The sequence below is a fragment of the Mastigoproctus giganteus genome, chromosome 12, assembly GCF_048544385.1.
Source record: "Mastigoproctus giganteus isolate SK-2022 chromosome 12, ASM4854438v1, whole genome shotgun sequence".
NCBI lineage: Eukaryota > Metazoa > Arthropoda > Arachnida > Uropygi > Thelyphonidae > Mastigoproctus > Mastigoproctus giganteus.
The window spans coordinates 78,817,569-78,830,765 of record NC_143586.1 but is presented as its reverse complement, the minus strand read 5'-3'; the positions used below and the strand labels follow the sequence as shown (position 1 = coordinate 78,830,765).

The window sequence follows — 13,197 nt, the reverse complement described above, 5'->3', positions numbered from 1 at the left end:
TGGAGGTAAAAGCTTTGTAAATGATGCTTTACTAATTTTTAAATTGAAGCAGAAGACTGCTTCAATTTAATTTTTATTTTATCTATATTGAAAACTTCAAATGGATTGAAAATAAATTACTTCCCAACCATGTTATAGTAATTCAGCCAGCTACCATTCTGTACAATATAATGAAAAACAAAATTCAGCTACTTTAAAAAGAGATATTATTAGCATTGACAAGAAAATGGGATAGTGCTCAGTGATGATTTAAGGAAACCTGAGCTCCTCCAGTTAGTTAAAGCTTCTCCAATACAACTCAAATACAAAATAAATGACATTTTAAAATACATGGTCATGCCATTATATTAATAATATACTGCTTCCGCTGACTTGAAAGTTTATTACAACAACAGACTAATTACATGGATGTTAAAATGATAAAATATCTATAATTGAAAATAAAAATATGTACAAATAAAAACATAAAATAGTAGACCAATTAAAATGCGCAATAAAATATACTTTAAAAACTGAAAATATGTACAATTAAAAGTGATATATGTAAGTCAATATAAAATAAATTACGTGACAAGAAGCTTTCAAGGCGATGAACCTCTTTCTCAACTCAGGCAAGATCAATGATGGTGAACATAATATACTACAGAGAGGGGAGAGAAAAAAAAAAAAAAAAAAAAAAAAAAACGCGTATGTGTGAATCAGTTACAGAAAATGGGGGGGGGGGAAGAGGAAATGATACATAAGGCATTCATTCATCAGACTCTGGGAGTTTAACTGTAACCCCTGATCTAATACTGAAATATTGGATTATGTTTAAGACCTGCACCATCTCATATGGTGAGAGGCCCACCATGAATGTAATGCTGGGCCTGCATGTTCCCTATTATGAGGGCTGTTGTCCTACACCACAACGAAAGGTAGCAAATCAATAATATGAGTAACAGGCGCTGCAATATACTCCTAGAGTCTGATGAATGAATGGCTCGTGTATCATTCACCCCCCCATTCGCTGTAACTGATTCACAGTTGGCTATTCGTGCATGCATGCTTTTCCCCCTTCTCTGTCATATATTATGTTGTTGTTTGGTTTTTAGGAGCATTAGCAACTAAGGCCATATTGCTCTGGGATATGCAGTGGTCATTCCCTGACTTTTCCGCATTCTCCGTATTTGGTAGTGACGGGCTCGAACCCCGGTCTAATCAAGAAGCGTGTGCTACGCACTGCTGCTCCTTCCCACCTGGCTACGGAGGCACCATATATTATGTTCACTGTCATTCATATCGCCTAAGTTGAGAAAGAGGCTCATTGCCTTGAAAGCTCCTAGTTGTAATTTATTTTATATTATATTACATTTATCACTTTTAATTGTACATATTTTAAGGTATATTTTATTGTACATCTTAATTGAAGTCTACTATTTTATGTTTTTAATGGTACATTTATTTTTAATTATGGTTATTTTATCATTTTAACATCCATGTAATTAGTCTGTAGTTGTAATAAACTGTCAATTCAGTGGAAGCAGTATATTATTAATGTCTAATCCTGATGTCCAAGGCCTCTTCTCTAATGGTCATACTGTATTTCGACTTTCTCTGAAAAAACTGAAAAAAAAAAAAAAAAAAAAAAAAAAAAAACTGAAAAACTGCAATTCAGATTCAATTGATGAGTTGTGTAGTTCATCACTTAATGATGTTATTAGTAAGTTGACTAATTTTCAATAAAATATTTTATCATATGATCCCATATCAATTATTGCAAAATACTGTAAAGTTTATACTGTATATATTCCCCAATCGTCCCTGTCGATCAACCTAACACACCCTCGTAGATGAATTTATTTTCAAAGTCACTGAGCCAGGGTTGCCAACCTATAGGAACATATGCCTGTTATACAAACTTGTATACACTTCTGAGAGGTAGCTGACTATTATCATTCTTGAGATGAACACTGCCATCCCTATTGTGTGGTTTATACCAAGCATGGATTGATGATCACTGATGAATTAATATACATACCTTCTTTTATGCCAATGCCATTTTCACTAATTGTTATGTCATGCCTTAAGGTTGACAGCAATTGATTTTCTTCAGTGAAATAAAACACTTTCAATTTCTCTAAATGGTAATACAAACTTGTTTTTCTCTATCTCATTTACTTTATTTATCAAAAGTTATAAAGATAATTTGTATTTGCCTTCTATTCTGGTTGGATGTTAGGTCAGGATCAAATTTCCATATTGAAATTTTATTCTATATGAAATTAATTAAGTGTTCTTAACTTAGTGTTCTGTGTAATGCTTAAATTTTTAACATCTAATACTTAACAAGAATTTTAATCTTTCAAAAAAAGTTAGCAAACAGTGTATCGCTTTAACCATCCAAGTTTATTTATATTTGTGTAATATTATTCACAAATTCCTTCTCAATGAGATGACTAACACTATTTTGGAAATCATGTTTGTCAGACATGTTCTAACTTTGATGAAGTTCTCATAAATATTCATTAATTAAAAAAATGTAATATGAATTCTGTAATATGAAATATAAAAATTAATATAAAATGTAATATACTAATAATAATAATAAATGTAATATGAATTTCATTAACAAATGAAACACCACTGCAAAGACTCAACAAGAACATACTACATGATTAGTTTACTACTGTCCTGAAGGAGGAAAGATTATTGATCGTGGTATAGGTTACTAATAAGAAAACATGCAAATGAAAAAAAAAAAGCAGAATACACGTAAGAGTTATTAATCAAAAATAAAGTTTACTTACCCCATATATAATTATTTAGTAGCTCTCCACAAAAATAAAAAAGAGTAGTTATTAGAAAGCAAAAAGTGAAAAATATAAATCTCATTTTCCAGCTAAGAATTCGAAGAATAGGATACACCCAAAATCCTTTTACAGTTCCTAGATAGAAAACCCTGGAAAACAATTTTGGCACCCAGTTATTGTTTGCAAACTAAACTGTTTTACTATTAGCAAGAATTTTAATAATGTTCATATATATTGCAAGATGCATAAAGATTTGACTAGAATAAAAAGCTATTGACAATTTAAAATAAAGTGTGTCACTGTTACGAACATGGGTGATTGCATACAGCCATGCAGACCCAGCAAAGCTTTCAAGCAACACAGGGGAAGCAAGGATAGTTCAAGGCATGTGCTGAAGATGCAACATGAGAATGAATATGTAATTTATTTAAAATAAATTAAGTGTAAAGTCAGTTCTTAATAGAAATAATCCACAAAGAAAACATCTCTTTAAAAACAGGATTAAGGAAATAAAATGCTATTGTTTTATATTTTTAATACTTGATAGGGTGCCAAAACTTCATCTTGCATACAAACACCAAAATGAAACCTCAAGCCAATGCCAGGTTGTAAGTGTGGGTGAATCCATTGCATAGTCCAAACCATGCACCTTCTGCTATCTTCCCTTTGGGCCACTAAAACAACATCTGTCACAGAAGAATAAAATTGGAATAGCCACAGTCACTTGCCTACTGCAGATTCAAATTTATAACATCATTATTCAGTAGCATCTAACAGTGGGACAAGTGCATAATCTGAGAGTGAAAATTATGTAGACTGTCTCTGGTCTGTGCACATTTTATTTATTGATACAGATCCCTGTATCAATAAATAAAATGACATGGCAGCATTGTGTAATTTACTTTGCACATACCCTTTATACAAAACCACTGATATTTATCAATCTTTAAGCTAAACTTGAGAGAACATATTAATTCTTCAGTAAGGTTTTTTTTTAATTTATTGCTTTGATTACTAATAAATATACTAATATAAATAAATTTCTGTTTATACTCTGCTGTATGGCCAGAGCCAGAAAAGTTGACAACTTCATTACAACTGTTAACTACTGTAACCAATAGACAAATGCAGGTTAACAAGTGGGCTGTGGGCTTGTTGTGGCAGCATACAGACTTTACTCATAATGTGAACACATCAGCATCCATGAATGCTATCCCAGGACTGCAATAAGAATTAATTTTATATTGATACATTTTACTACTGTAAAAAAATAGTCATAATTATGTTTATTATAGAGTGCAGTTTGTATTAAGCATATTAAAAGTAAGATTTGCATAGGATATATTCAAACTATCACCAGAGATCAGTTAGCCAGTCACTCAGAATATGGTCAGAGTAAGAGGTCATAACTCAAGACCAATGGAAGCATATAGTATCATTATGTAGTATCGTAAGCTACATTACTGCTAACAATCATTAACCACCATATGTACTAGCATCACACCTTCCTACAAAAGAAAATTGGTGTGGCAAGTTTATCAAAAGTGTTTCAGACTACATAAAAAATAAAAGCAAGGCAGTCAAGATCACTAAACTTCTCATAAGAGGAATTTTTTTGGGTATTTTACTAAGAAAAATTTCCTAGCTGATTAGGTAAATATACAACTAGCTCTGTGTATGTTGGTACCCAGATGCAATTAATGCACTTAAATCTCATTTTATGATTATAAAAACCACAAAATTATGATTAAGTACAGTATTAAACTTTTTGATATCAATATCTTGAGTCACAATAAGTTATAGGAAATTAATTTAAGAACAGAAAATGAATAATAAGGTAGTTTTTAGAAATTTGTTTTATTATACAGAATTATTAAACAATAATCATAAGAGGAATATTTATCAATGTAATAATTTTATATTGGACAAACAATTCCAATTACAAAGTAGGACTAAAGACAATTAAGTCATTAATTTTTCATATACATAATTTTCTGTGGCTATGGTTTAGTCCTACTCATTGGTCTTAAGAAACAGATGATCTTCAATAATTTTTAATGAGTTTTAGCCAAGAAAATGAAAAAAAAGTAAATGATGAAAACTCAAATTCCCAACAGCACAGAATTCATTAACAAAATACATAAAAATTTTTATTACAAGTTTCTTTATTAACATTTTACTTGCTAGATTTGCTCTATTTAAAATATCATGCCATATCCTTGGCCATCTTTAACTGTAGAAGTTAAAATAATTTTTTTTTTATCTTTATATAAGAAAATCATTTGCTCTGTATGAACTGTGTCTGCAGTACAATCTAAGAAAAATATTTGGAAAAATACAGAAAAATATTTGGCAGTTGAAGTAATTATTTTGTTCTGTATATTTTTATCTAAATAGTGAACTATTTTGTTTTTTTCCTAAGTTATTGCCAAGTGATTTGCCATGGCAATGCCATATTTAGAAAAATTTCACTCATTTTTTAAAAAAAACATTGTCCCAGCACCATGTCTTATTATTTCAATAGTCCTACTCCTTGGTCTTGTGAAACAGATGATCTTCAATAATTTTTAATGAATTTAGCCAAGAAAATGAAAAAAAGTAAATGATGAAAACTCATATTCCCAACAGTACAGAATTTATTCTGTAACTGTTGGAAAATTTGAGTTACAGAATGAATTCTGTAACTCAAATTTTGAGTTACAGAATGAATTCTGTAACTCAAATTCCCAACACAGAAAAACATCATTGAATCAACACAGAAAAACATCATTGGCATGCAGTTACAGAATGAATTCTGTAACTGCATGCCAATGATGTTTTTCTGTGTTGAATTCTTTTTCTATTTAACAATTAATCATATATTTTTAATTGCAGTTTTTTCCTTAGATCAATCCAATTTTTAGAATTTGTTAAATGTGTGGAACTTCTTCAGGAGCAATTAAATTTTGGAAAAGTTCTGCCGATTTCAGTATCCCTTATTAAGTTAATAACTACTCTTATTATCAACACATTCCAGCAAATTTGTCAAACTTTCTGACATGTTTGACCTTGGCAAGTTTGTTTGCATATGTGTAAGAATGTACACAATAACGTTCATCAAGTTAAGTTTAACAGTGGTGCTTTTCTAAGTTTTCAGTTGCAGCAAGCAACTTCACACGTAATCCAGTGTGTATGCATTTTGGCAAAATGTATTCTTTATATTTTGCTGAATGCATGTTCCTCCAATATGGCATTTATTTTTGCTGCCCGTGGCTCCATATATTGGCCTAAGGTCTAATCCCATCATCCTGGAAGACATTAACTGGAATTTCCTATGTATTAGTCTAATTCTGTAGTTTGGGGAAACTTTTTTTTTTTCAAATTTATTCAACTTACAAGAATAAAGGAGAACAATAGCTGTCAACATCTAAAACCTAACAATTGCTCTATGGGTTTTGGAATATTTTCCCAAAATGCCTGTGGTGATATCATATCATGTCAGAAAATTGTAGGTGTTAAAAGTTTATGCCTCCTGCCAAGAATCTTTATGTTGCAGTCAAACATTCATGAGGGAATATGTATTTCCTCATTATTACTAGCTGACAAGGTGACAAACTTGCATGACAGTTTTAATTATCAAATATACTATAAAATATTTAAGGGCAAATGCCTCATGCTACGAGGTAGAATGACTAACATATAGGTTAGTGCAAAAGCATCATCTTAACGTAGCCATCTACCAAAGTAGTTAAAATAATTAATTAAATTGGCATCATTTTGGTTATATCTCATATTGTGAATGCCTTCACAATGAGTTGCCATGCTATTGTACTACCTCGAATAAATAACACTTCACCAGTGGAGAATACTACTGTTACTTATTCTGTATTCTCACCAGATACTACCGCTGAGAATAAGTAACAGTAGTCTTCTCCACTGGTGAAGTGTTATTTATTTGGGGTAGTACAATAGCATGGCAACTCATTGTGAAGGCATTCACAATATGAGATATAACCAAAATGATGCCAATTTAATTAATTATTTTAACTACTTTGGTAGATGGCTACGTTAAAATGATGCTTTTGCACTAACCTATATGTTATCAAATATACCTCATGACTTTGAGGATGTCTGACCTCGAAAAAGGTTATCAAACTTGCTTGGCAGTGTATGGCCTGCTTAAGATCACTGTTTCAATTCATATTGTCATGCTATAAAATTCAAATAAACCTGTATTGTGATATTAGAAAAATAAGGTATACTTTGTCAGGCGTTTGGATTTTTTGGAGTCATACACTTAACTTTTTAATGTGGTAATGGCAAACTGAGTAATCACTCTCTGTGGCCAAAAATTATTTACCTTCAGCAATAAGTAATAAATTATTCTTAAGGTACTAGCATTTTCATTTCATGACTTACTGTCTTACTATCAAATGAGCAATAAATCTTTCATCAGCTACTAGTATTTAAATTTTGTTACTTATAATATGCTCCTCACCTGTTCCTGTGCTTAAGTGCTTCATACAACATTTCTATTGACTTTCAAACATGGTTCCCAGTACAACAAACAAATTTATTACTAGCCACTGAGGTGTCCCTTTCAACAGATGCCCTGATGCGATGCATCCATTGGTTCCTGCCTCAAGCCAGAAGCAGTGAATGCAGCTGAGGTGATTTGCAGTTGCATAAAACTACAAATTACCTTAACACTGTAAAATTATTCATTACCTTGGTCCCAACAGTTAAACATGATGGCAATGATAGTGTCAGCGTCTGGGTGTGAACTATAACTCTGGCAGAGGTGACTTGACTTATGCTGATAACTGTTTGAATGCAGCATTACATCTGCTTGCTTTCCCACCAGACAAACTAAGCAAATGACTACTTTGTCCAGAGAGAAATTTGGCTCTCCCAAACAATCCAAGAAGTCATGGGAGGGATTAATACACTACTAGAATTCTGAAAACATAGCTTCGGGGAAATGGATCATTTAAGTTCTTCCATAAGGGAAGAATTTATGGCTACCTCATTTCATACATTTAGATCTCTCACTGTAATTCTACGTTTCTCTATAAATCAATAAGTAAGCATGAATTATTTTAATAAAACTTTCTAAAGAAATGAGAAAAGGACTTTTTATTTTATTTTTTTGGGAAACTGCCCATTCTGCTTATATGAATATTATCTCAATGTTACTATTCAAAACACTGACAACAAAATGTATTAAACTACTTTTTAAAGTTTGGCATAATTTTGTTGAAAAATGAATTTACAGAATTTAATTACTTCATTTATATAATCATATAAAACACTTACCAGCATAAGTACATCACACTCAGAGATCCAATGAGCTTAAATCCAAGGGTACGTTTGGGATGGGGATGATAAGAAGTGTAGATTTCAAGTAGTAGTACAGGTAAACAGAAAGTATGCTGAAAATTTTATTTAAAGATTGATATTTATCTTCACCAAATGTAAATTTTGTAAATTTTAACTCAAATCTTCTTCACATTAACTATTTAAATACAGAACATTAATAATTTCATTAAATAATTTATATTAAATTTCAATGCGAAATCTTAAGAAAAATCATTTCATTTTTATTTCACTTCTTTCTTCCTTTGTGTAGTAGGCAGACTGTATTTTTGATGCAGGACTCTAAGATAGTTTGTGGCTTGACCACAAACATACAAGTGTATTCAATCTAATATTTTTGTTTTGTGAACCATCCAATGAAGACTTTAAGGCAGAAATCACAATGAAAGGCAGTTATTACCTAAATTATATGTAAACTAGTCATCTAAACAAATTAATTTCATTTAATATATAGTGCAGTGCATTTTATCCTTAATGTATCAGCATCATTAGCATGCTGAAGTTTACTAAAGCAGGAATTCTTGTGCAGTTTGTTAAGTACAATGATGTCACCCTTGTCAGCCTTTCATACGTGATGTTTAAGCATGTTTGCAAATAAAGGATATAGGAGGGGGGGGCAAGATCATGATCCACCGAAAATGAAAAATTAACCTGTTTACCCGCTACATGAGAGTTAGCATCCACTAAATTAATGATCAGGACTTGAGAAATAAGCTATGTAGAAATGAGTGTTGCATGACATGACAACTGGCTACAAGCACTCATTGCAGCTAGGAAAAATTATCAGAGTCCGTTGGTTGCATAACCATACATTACCAACATACCCCGACAGCAGTCTGCCATTTCATTTACAGTCTACAATTTGTGTGTAATGCTTTAATCTTTCTTATTTTAGCAGTTTTCTTTTAATGTTTAACACTATTTTTCATTCGCTAAGTTCAGATTGCTGTATTGATGAAGTATACATTAAAAACGAAAAATCCAGCAAGAAATAATCGAAATGTGGAGGTGAAAGATGTAGCAAGCAAGTTAAATTTTCTTGTTATGATGACGTTGTTCAACAACTGAAGTAGTTTTGTTGGCCAAAAGTTAAGCATTTCTTCAGTTCAACTAAGAATATCTCAGGTTGCAGATTTTGCTGCTAATTAACAGCTACATAAATCATATTACTTTAAGTGATTCTGATATGTTGTGAAAATAATAAATGAAATAATTAATTCCATTTTATTATATGTTGCATATTTCCAGGTTTCATGCATTTGGCTTGATCTTAAATAAAATTTCAGTGTGATAATTTTAATTGTCTCTCTTCTGTAAAAATAATTACTTAAATTTACTTACTTAAATTGTAATATTTAGAACAAAGGTTCACTTAATCCATACTGGTTACAATCTAGTTACTGGGAGTCTTAAAATTCGAAACATGCTTCCTGGATACCTTTCTGTTAAACCCCATAACTAAAACTCCAGTAAAAATCCAATTTTAACTTTGATCATATTCAAATGCAAAATAGCTTCAACCAGGTCCAAAGACCATAAAATCAAAAGTATTGATTTTACTTAGTATTGATTATTCATTTATGTAAAGCAAATGAAATAAAAGAACCGCTGAATTTATTGAATATTCATTCTTAAAGAACAAGTTTTGTTATTTTTTTCGAAATACTATTATTGGTTTTGAAAATTTTTTACAAGTTTAATGGAGAATATTCTTACACGATTAGTTGTTTTCCAAGTATTTTCAACTGGTGAAGTTCAAGTTATATTTATGTGGATAAGCTACAAAGTTAATTGTAATGTTTAGATTCAAAATTTGGAAACAATGTTTTTAGTGCTTCATACAATAGATTTCATCTTTTGGTATATATTTTCCTGGCAAGAGAAAAATGCTAAAGCCAAAAAAAGGTATTAAAGGTTAACACAAAGAAAAGAAGCAGAAAATTTTTGAGGGGATAAACAAGATAAGGCTTTATTTTTATAATGATTTCTACTGCAATGTTCCATGGATTTAAAAGAGAATCTGGAATCTTTTATTTGTGTGTAAGTGGCCAAGTTTTTGAGAGAAATTTAAAGAAGAATGAATTAACCAAAGTCAAAATTTTTCTTTAAACAAGCAGGAACAATCTAAATGAATAAAAGCAGAGATAAGTGACAGCGCTAATTTGTCGATGTTACAAAAGTATAAATGCCAAGTTTAATCTTAACAAAATTTTTATTTTGGTTGATATATACAGTGGACCCCGCTTTATGATATTAATCTGTTCCAGAGACACATTGTATCACGAAAATATCATAATGTAAACTCAAGAACACGTTTTTTTTGGTAATTCGTTCTAAGACCTCGGAATTAATTTTTGCTATATAACTCAGCTATTTATCTCTCAAAAAAGGTCATTTTTATAATGGAAATTGTACATATTAATTAAAAAATTTGTTAAAACTAATGTTGATTAAAGCAGAACACAAAAAAAATCACTTCAACTAAAGGATGCAAAAAAAAATTAAAAAAAAAAAACATGCGGCCAACACTGCTATTGACTGAGAGGAAAGACCACGTGGTCTGGTCGGAGAAAATCGTCAGCCCATTTCATCATAAAGTGAAATAAGTAGGCAATGGTTAACATGATCAATGACAGTGATTCACTGGTTAGTGGAATCAGCTGCTTTAATAATTTATCATTAAAATGCACTACACTTTCATTGTTAATTATTATGTTCAGTCATAAGAATCAATTTTGAACACCTTTGAAATACTTTAATAATTTATCATTAAAATGCACTACACTTTCATTGTTAATTATTATGTTCAGTCATAAGAATCAATTTTGAACACCTTTGAAATATTTTTCTGGAGCACATTTCTGGAGGTCACTACCATACAAAAACAATTTGCAGTTACCGGTTTATTGGGCTCTTCTGTTAGCACAATAAGTGGGTATTAAACTCGATCTTACTGAATTTACGATAAGACCAATAGCTGGAATTGTGTAGGTTTTTATGTTATGGTGAAATGTGTTTCTCCTTCACTGAAATCTTCAAATCATATAAAACATAAATTTTCAGAATTTTCTCTTCATTCCTATTTTTTAAGCTTTTTTGTAAACTTGTTAATCGGTATCTCACTTGCACATATCACGTTGTTTGCAATTTGTGCATGCCATGTGCTTTGTTATTTATTGCTTATCTTTTTTACTGTTTTAAATTTTACAACCCCCCCCCAACAAATGTCAGTGAACAGAAAAATTATCAACTAGTTAGTATATACATATTACAGTATGAATTAATTAAGCTATGTACATAAGCATAAATTTATTTTTATTTTGCTAACCTGTGGAAAATATTCTTCCAGTTTTCACGTAGTTTTGTTAATTGGTAATGTAATAAAGTGTAAATTTGTGATCTTTACTTTTATAGCCTGTTAATAATATTCCTCCTATTTTCGCTTATTAGAATCGCTGTTTAATAGAATTAAAATTCAATTCACAAACATGATCACAGTGACGGTGCTTACCACATACCATATAGTATACCAATTGTAAAGGGGGGTGTTTCACTTAAACACCTCAAAGAACTAAAGCTCAATCCTTTTAATTTAAGATGAATCTATATCTTTTTTAGGCAAGTTCACATATATATGCCAAGTGCCTATTGCCTCACCTGTCTATTGCCTGTCTGTCTGTCTGCATGTAACAACTCAATTGCAGTGAATGGACTCTCATGAAGTTTTATATTTGGTTATTTTAGAAATATTTGTTGAGCCATCTGAAATTTTGTTAAAAATTGGACAAATACAAATTAGTCAATTATCATTTCTTTTTTCCATTACAAATTGTATGGGGAAAAAAAGAAATTCATTGATAAGATGTAGTTTAATGAAGTACTGTTAGCTTTAGACAGTCCATGCGGCGCAATATAGCCGAAGCAGCTCTTGCACCATAAAACCACAAACAACAACAGTCCATGCATGCTTCACATGTACTGTTGTGTAAGACTCATGAACGTTGTGTGCTTGTGAGAGATGCAATATACAGGGTGTTTCAGTTAAACGTTTCAGAACTTCTAAGAGGGGTAGGGTACATCCTGACAACTCGAAATCATATAGCAATGTGGGGTCGGAAATGCTTTCCTGAAGCGGTGTTGTACACAGAAGCACCATAAAGAAAAGAGACCGTAAGTGAGAAATCGTTTTTTTAATACATGAAAAAAAGCAAAAGGTACATGGATTAAAGTAAGTGTTCGAAGTTTCTTCCACGGGCTACAATGCACGCCTCACATCTCCGACGCATGGACATCCGAACATTCTGGAATACTCCAGGCGAATTTCGAATTTCTTCGGCAGCTACTGCGATTCTTGCAACCAGCTCCTCAGCATTGTCAACAGGGGTGTCATAAACTAGCGATTTCATATGACCCCAGAAATAAAAATCAAGACATGATAGGTCGGGTGACCGAGCAGGCCAACGCACGGGACCACCATGTCCGATCCACTGTTGACCAAATGTGACATCCAGGTAGTTACGAACGTCTCCGCTATAATGGGCAGGGGCTCCATCGTGTTGGAACCACATTGTCTGTTGCGTCGATGCAGAAATCTGTTCATCTCTCAAAAGTTGTGGCAATACTTGCTGCAGAAAGATCAAGTAGATAGGTCCGGTTAGACGACACGGTAACAGGTAAGGTCCGATGAGGTGATCTCCCATAATACCGGCCCATACATTGACCGAAAATCGAATCTGTGCTGCACGAAATCGCATTGCATGCGGGTTCTCGACCGCCCAGATATGGTCGTTATGTGTGTTGAAAATTCCTTCCCTTGTGAAGGATGCCTCATCGGAAAACAACACTTCAGCAGGAAAAAGGGGATTTGTAGCACATTTTTTTGCATCGACGCAACAGACAATGTGGTTCCAACACGATGGAGCCCCTGCCCATTATAGCGGAGACGTTCGTAACTACCTGGATGTCACATTTGGTCAACAGTGGATCGGACGTGGTGGTCCCGTGCGTTGGCCTGCTCGGTCACCCGACTTATCATGTCTTGATTTTTATT

At 32.2% G+C, this 13,197-nt stretch overlaps 1 protein-coding gene across 1 annotated transcript in view; it reads right to left on the bottom strand.

The window, feature by feature from the left end:
* The window catches only part of LOC150077211 (androgen-induced gene 1 protein-like), a 63,236-nt gene that overhangs the window by 12,729 nt on the left and 37,310 nt on the right, over positions 1 to 13,197 (bottom strand). Inside the window, exons 4-5 of the mRNA XM_090385815.1 lie at positions 8,088 to 8,203; positions 2,790 to 2,941 (exon numbers count right to left, since the gene is read on the bottom strand). Of these exons, the coding sequence (XP_090241941.1) occupies positions 2,790 to 2,941; positions 8,088 to 8,203 (268 nt within the window). The remainder of the gene's footprint in view (positions 1 to 2,789; positions 2,942 to 8,087; positions 8,204 to 13,197) is intronic.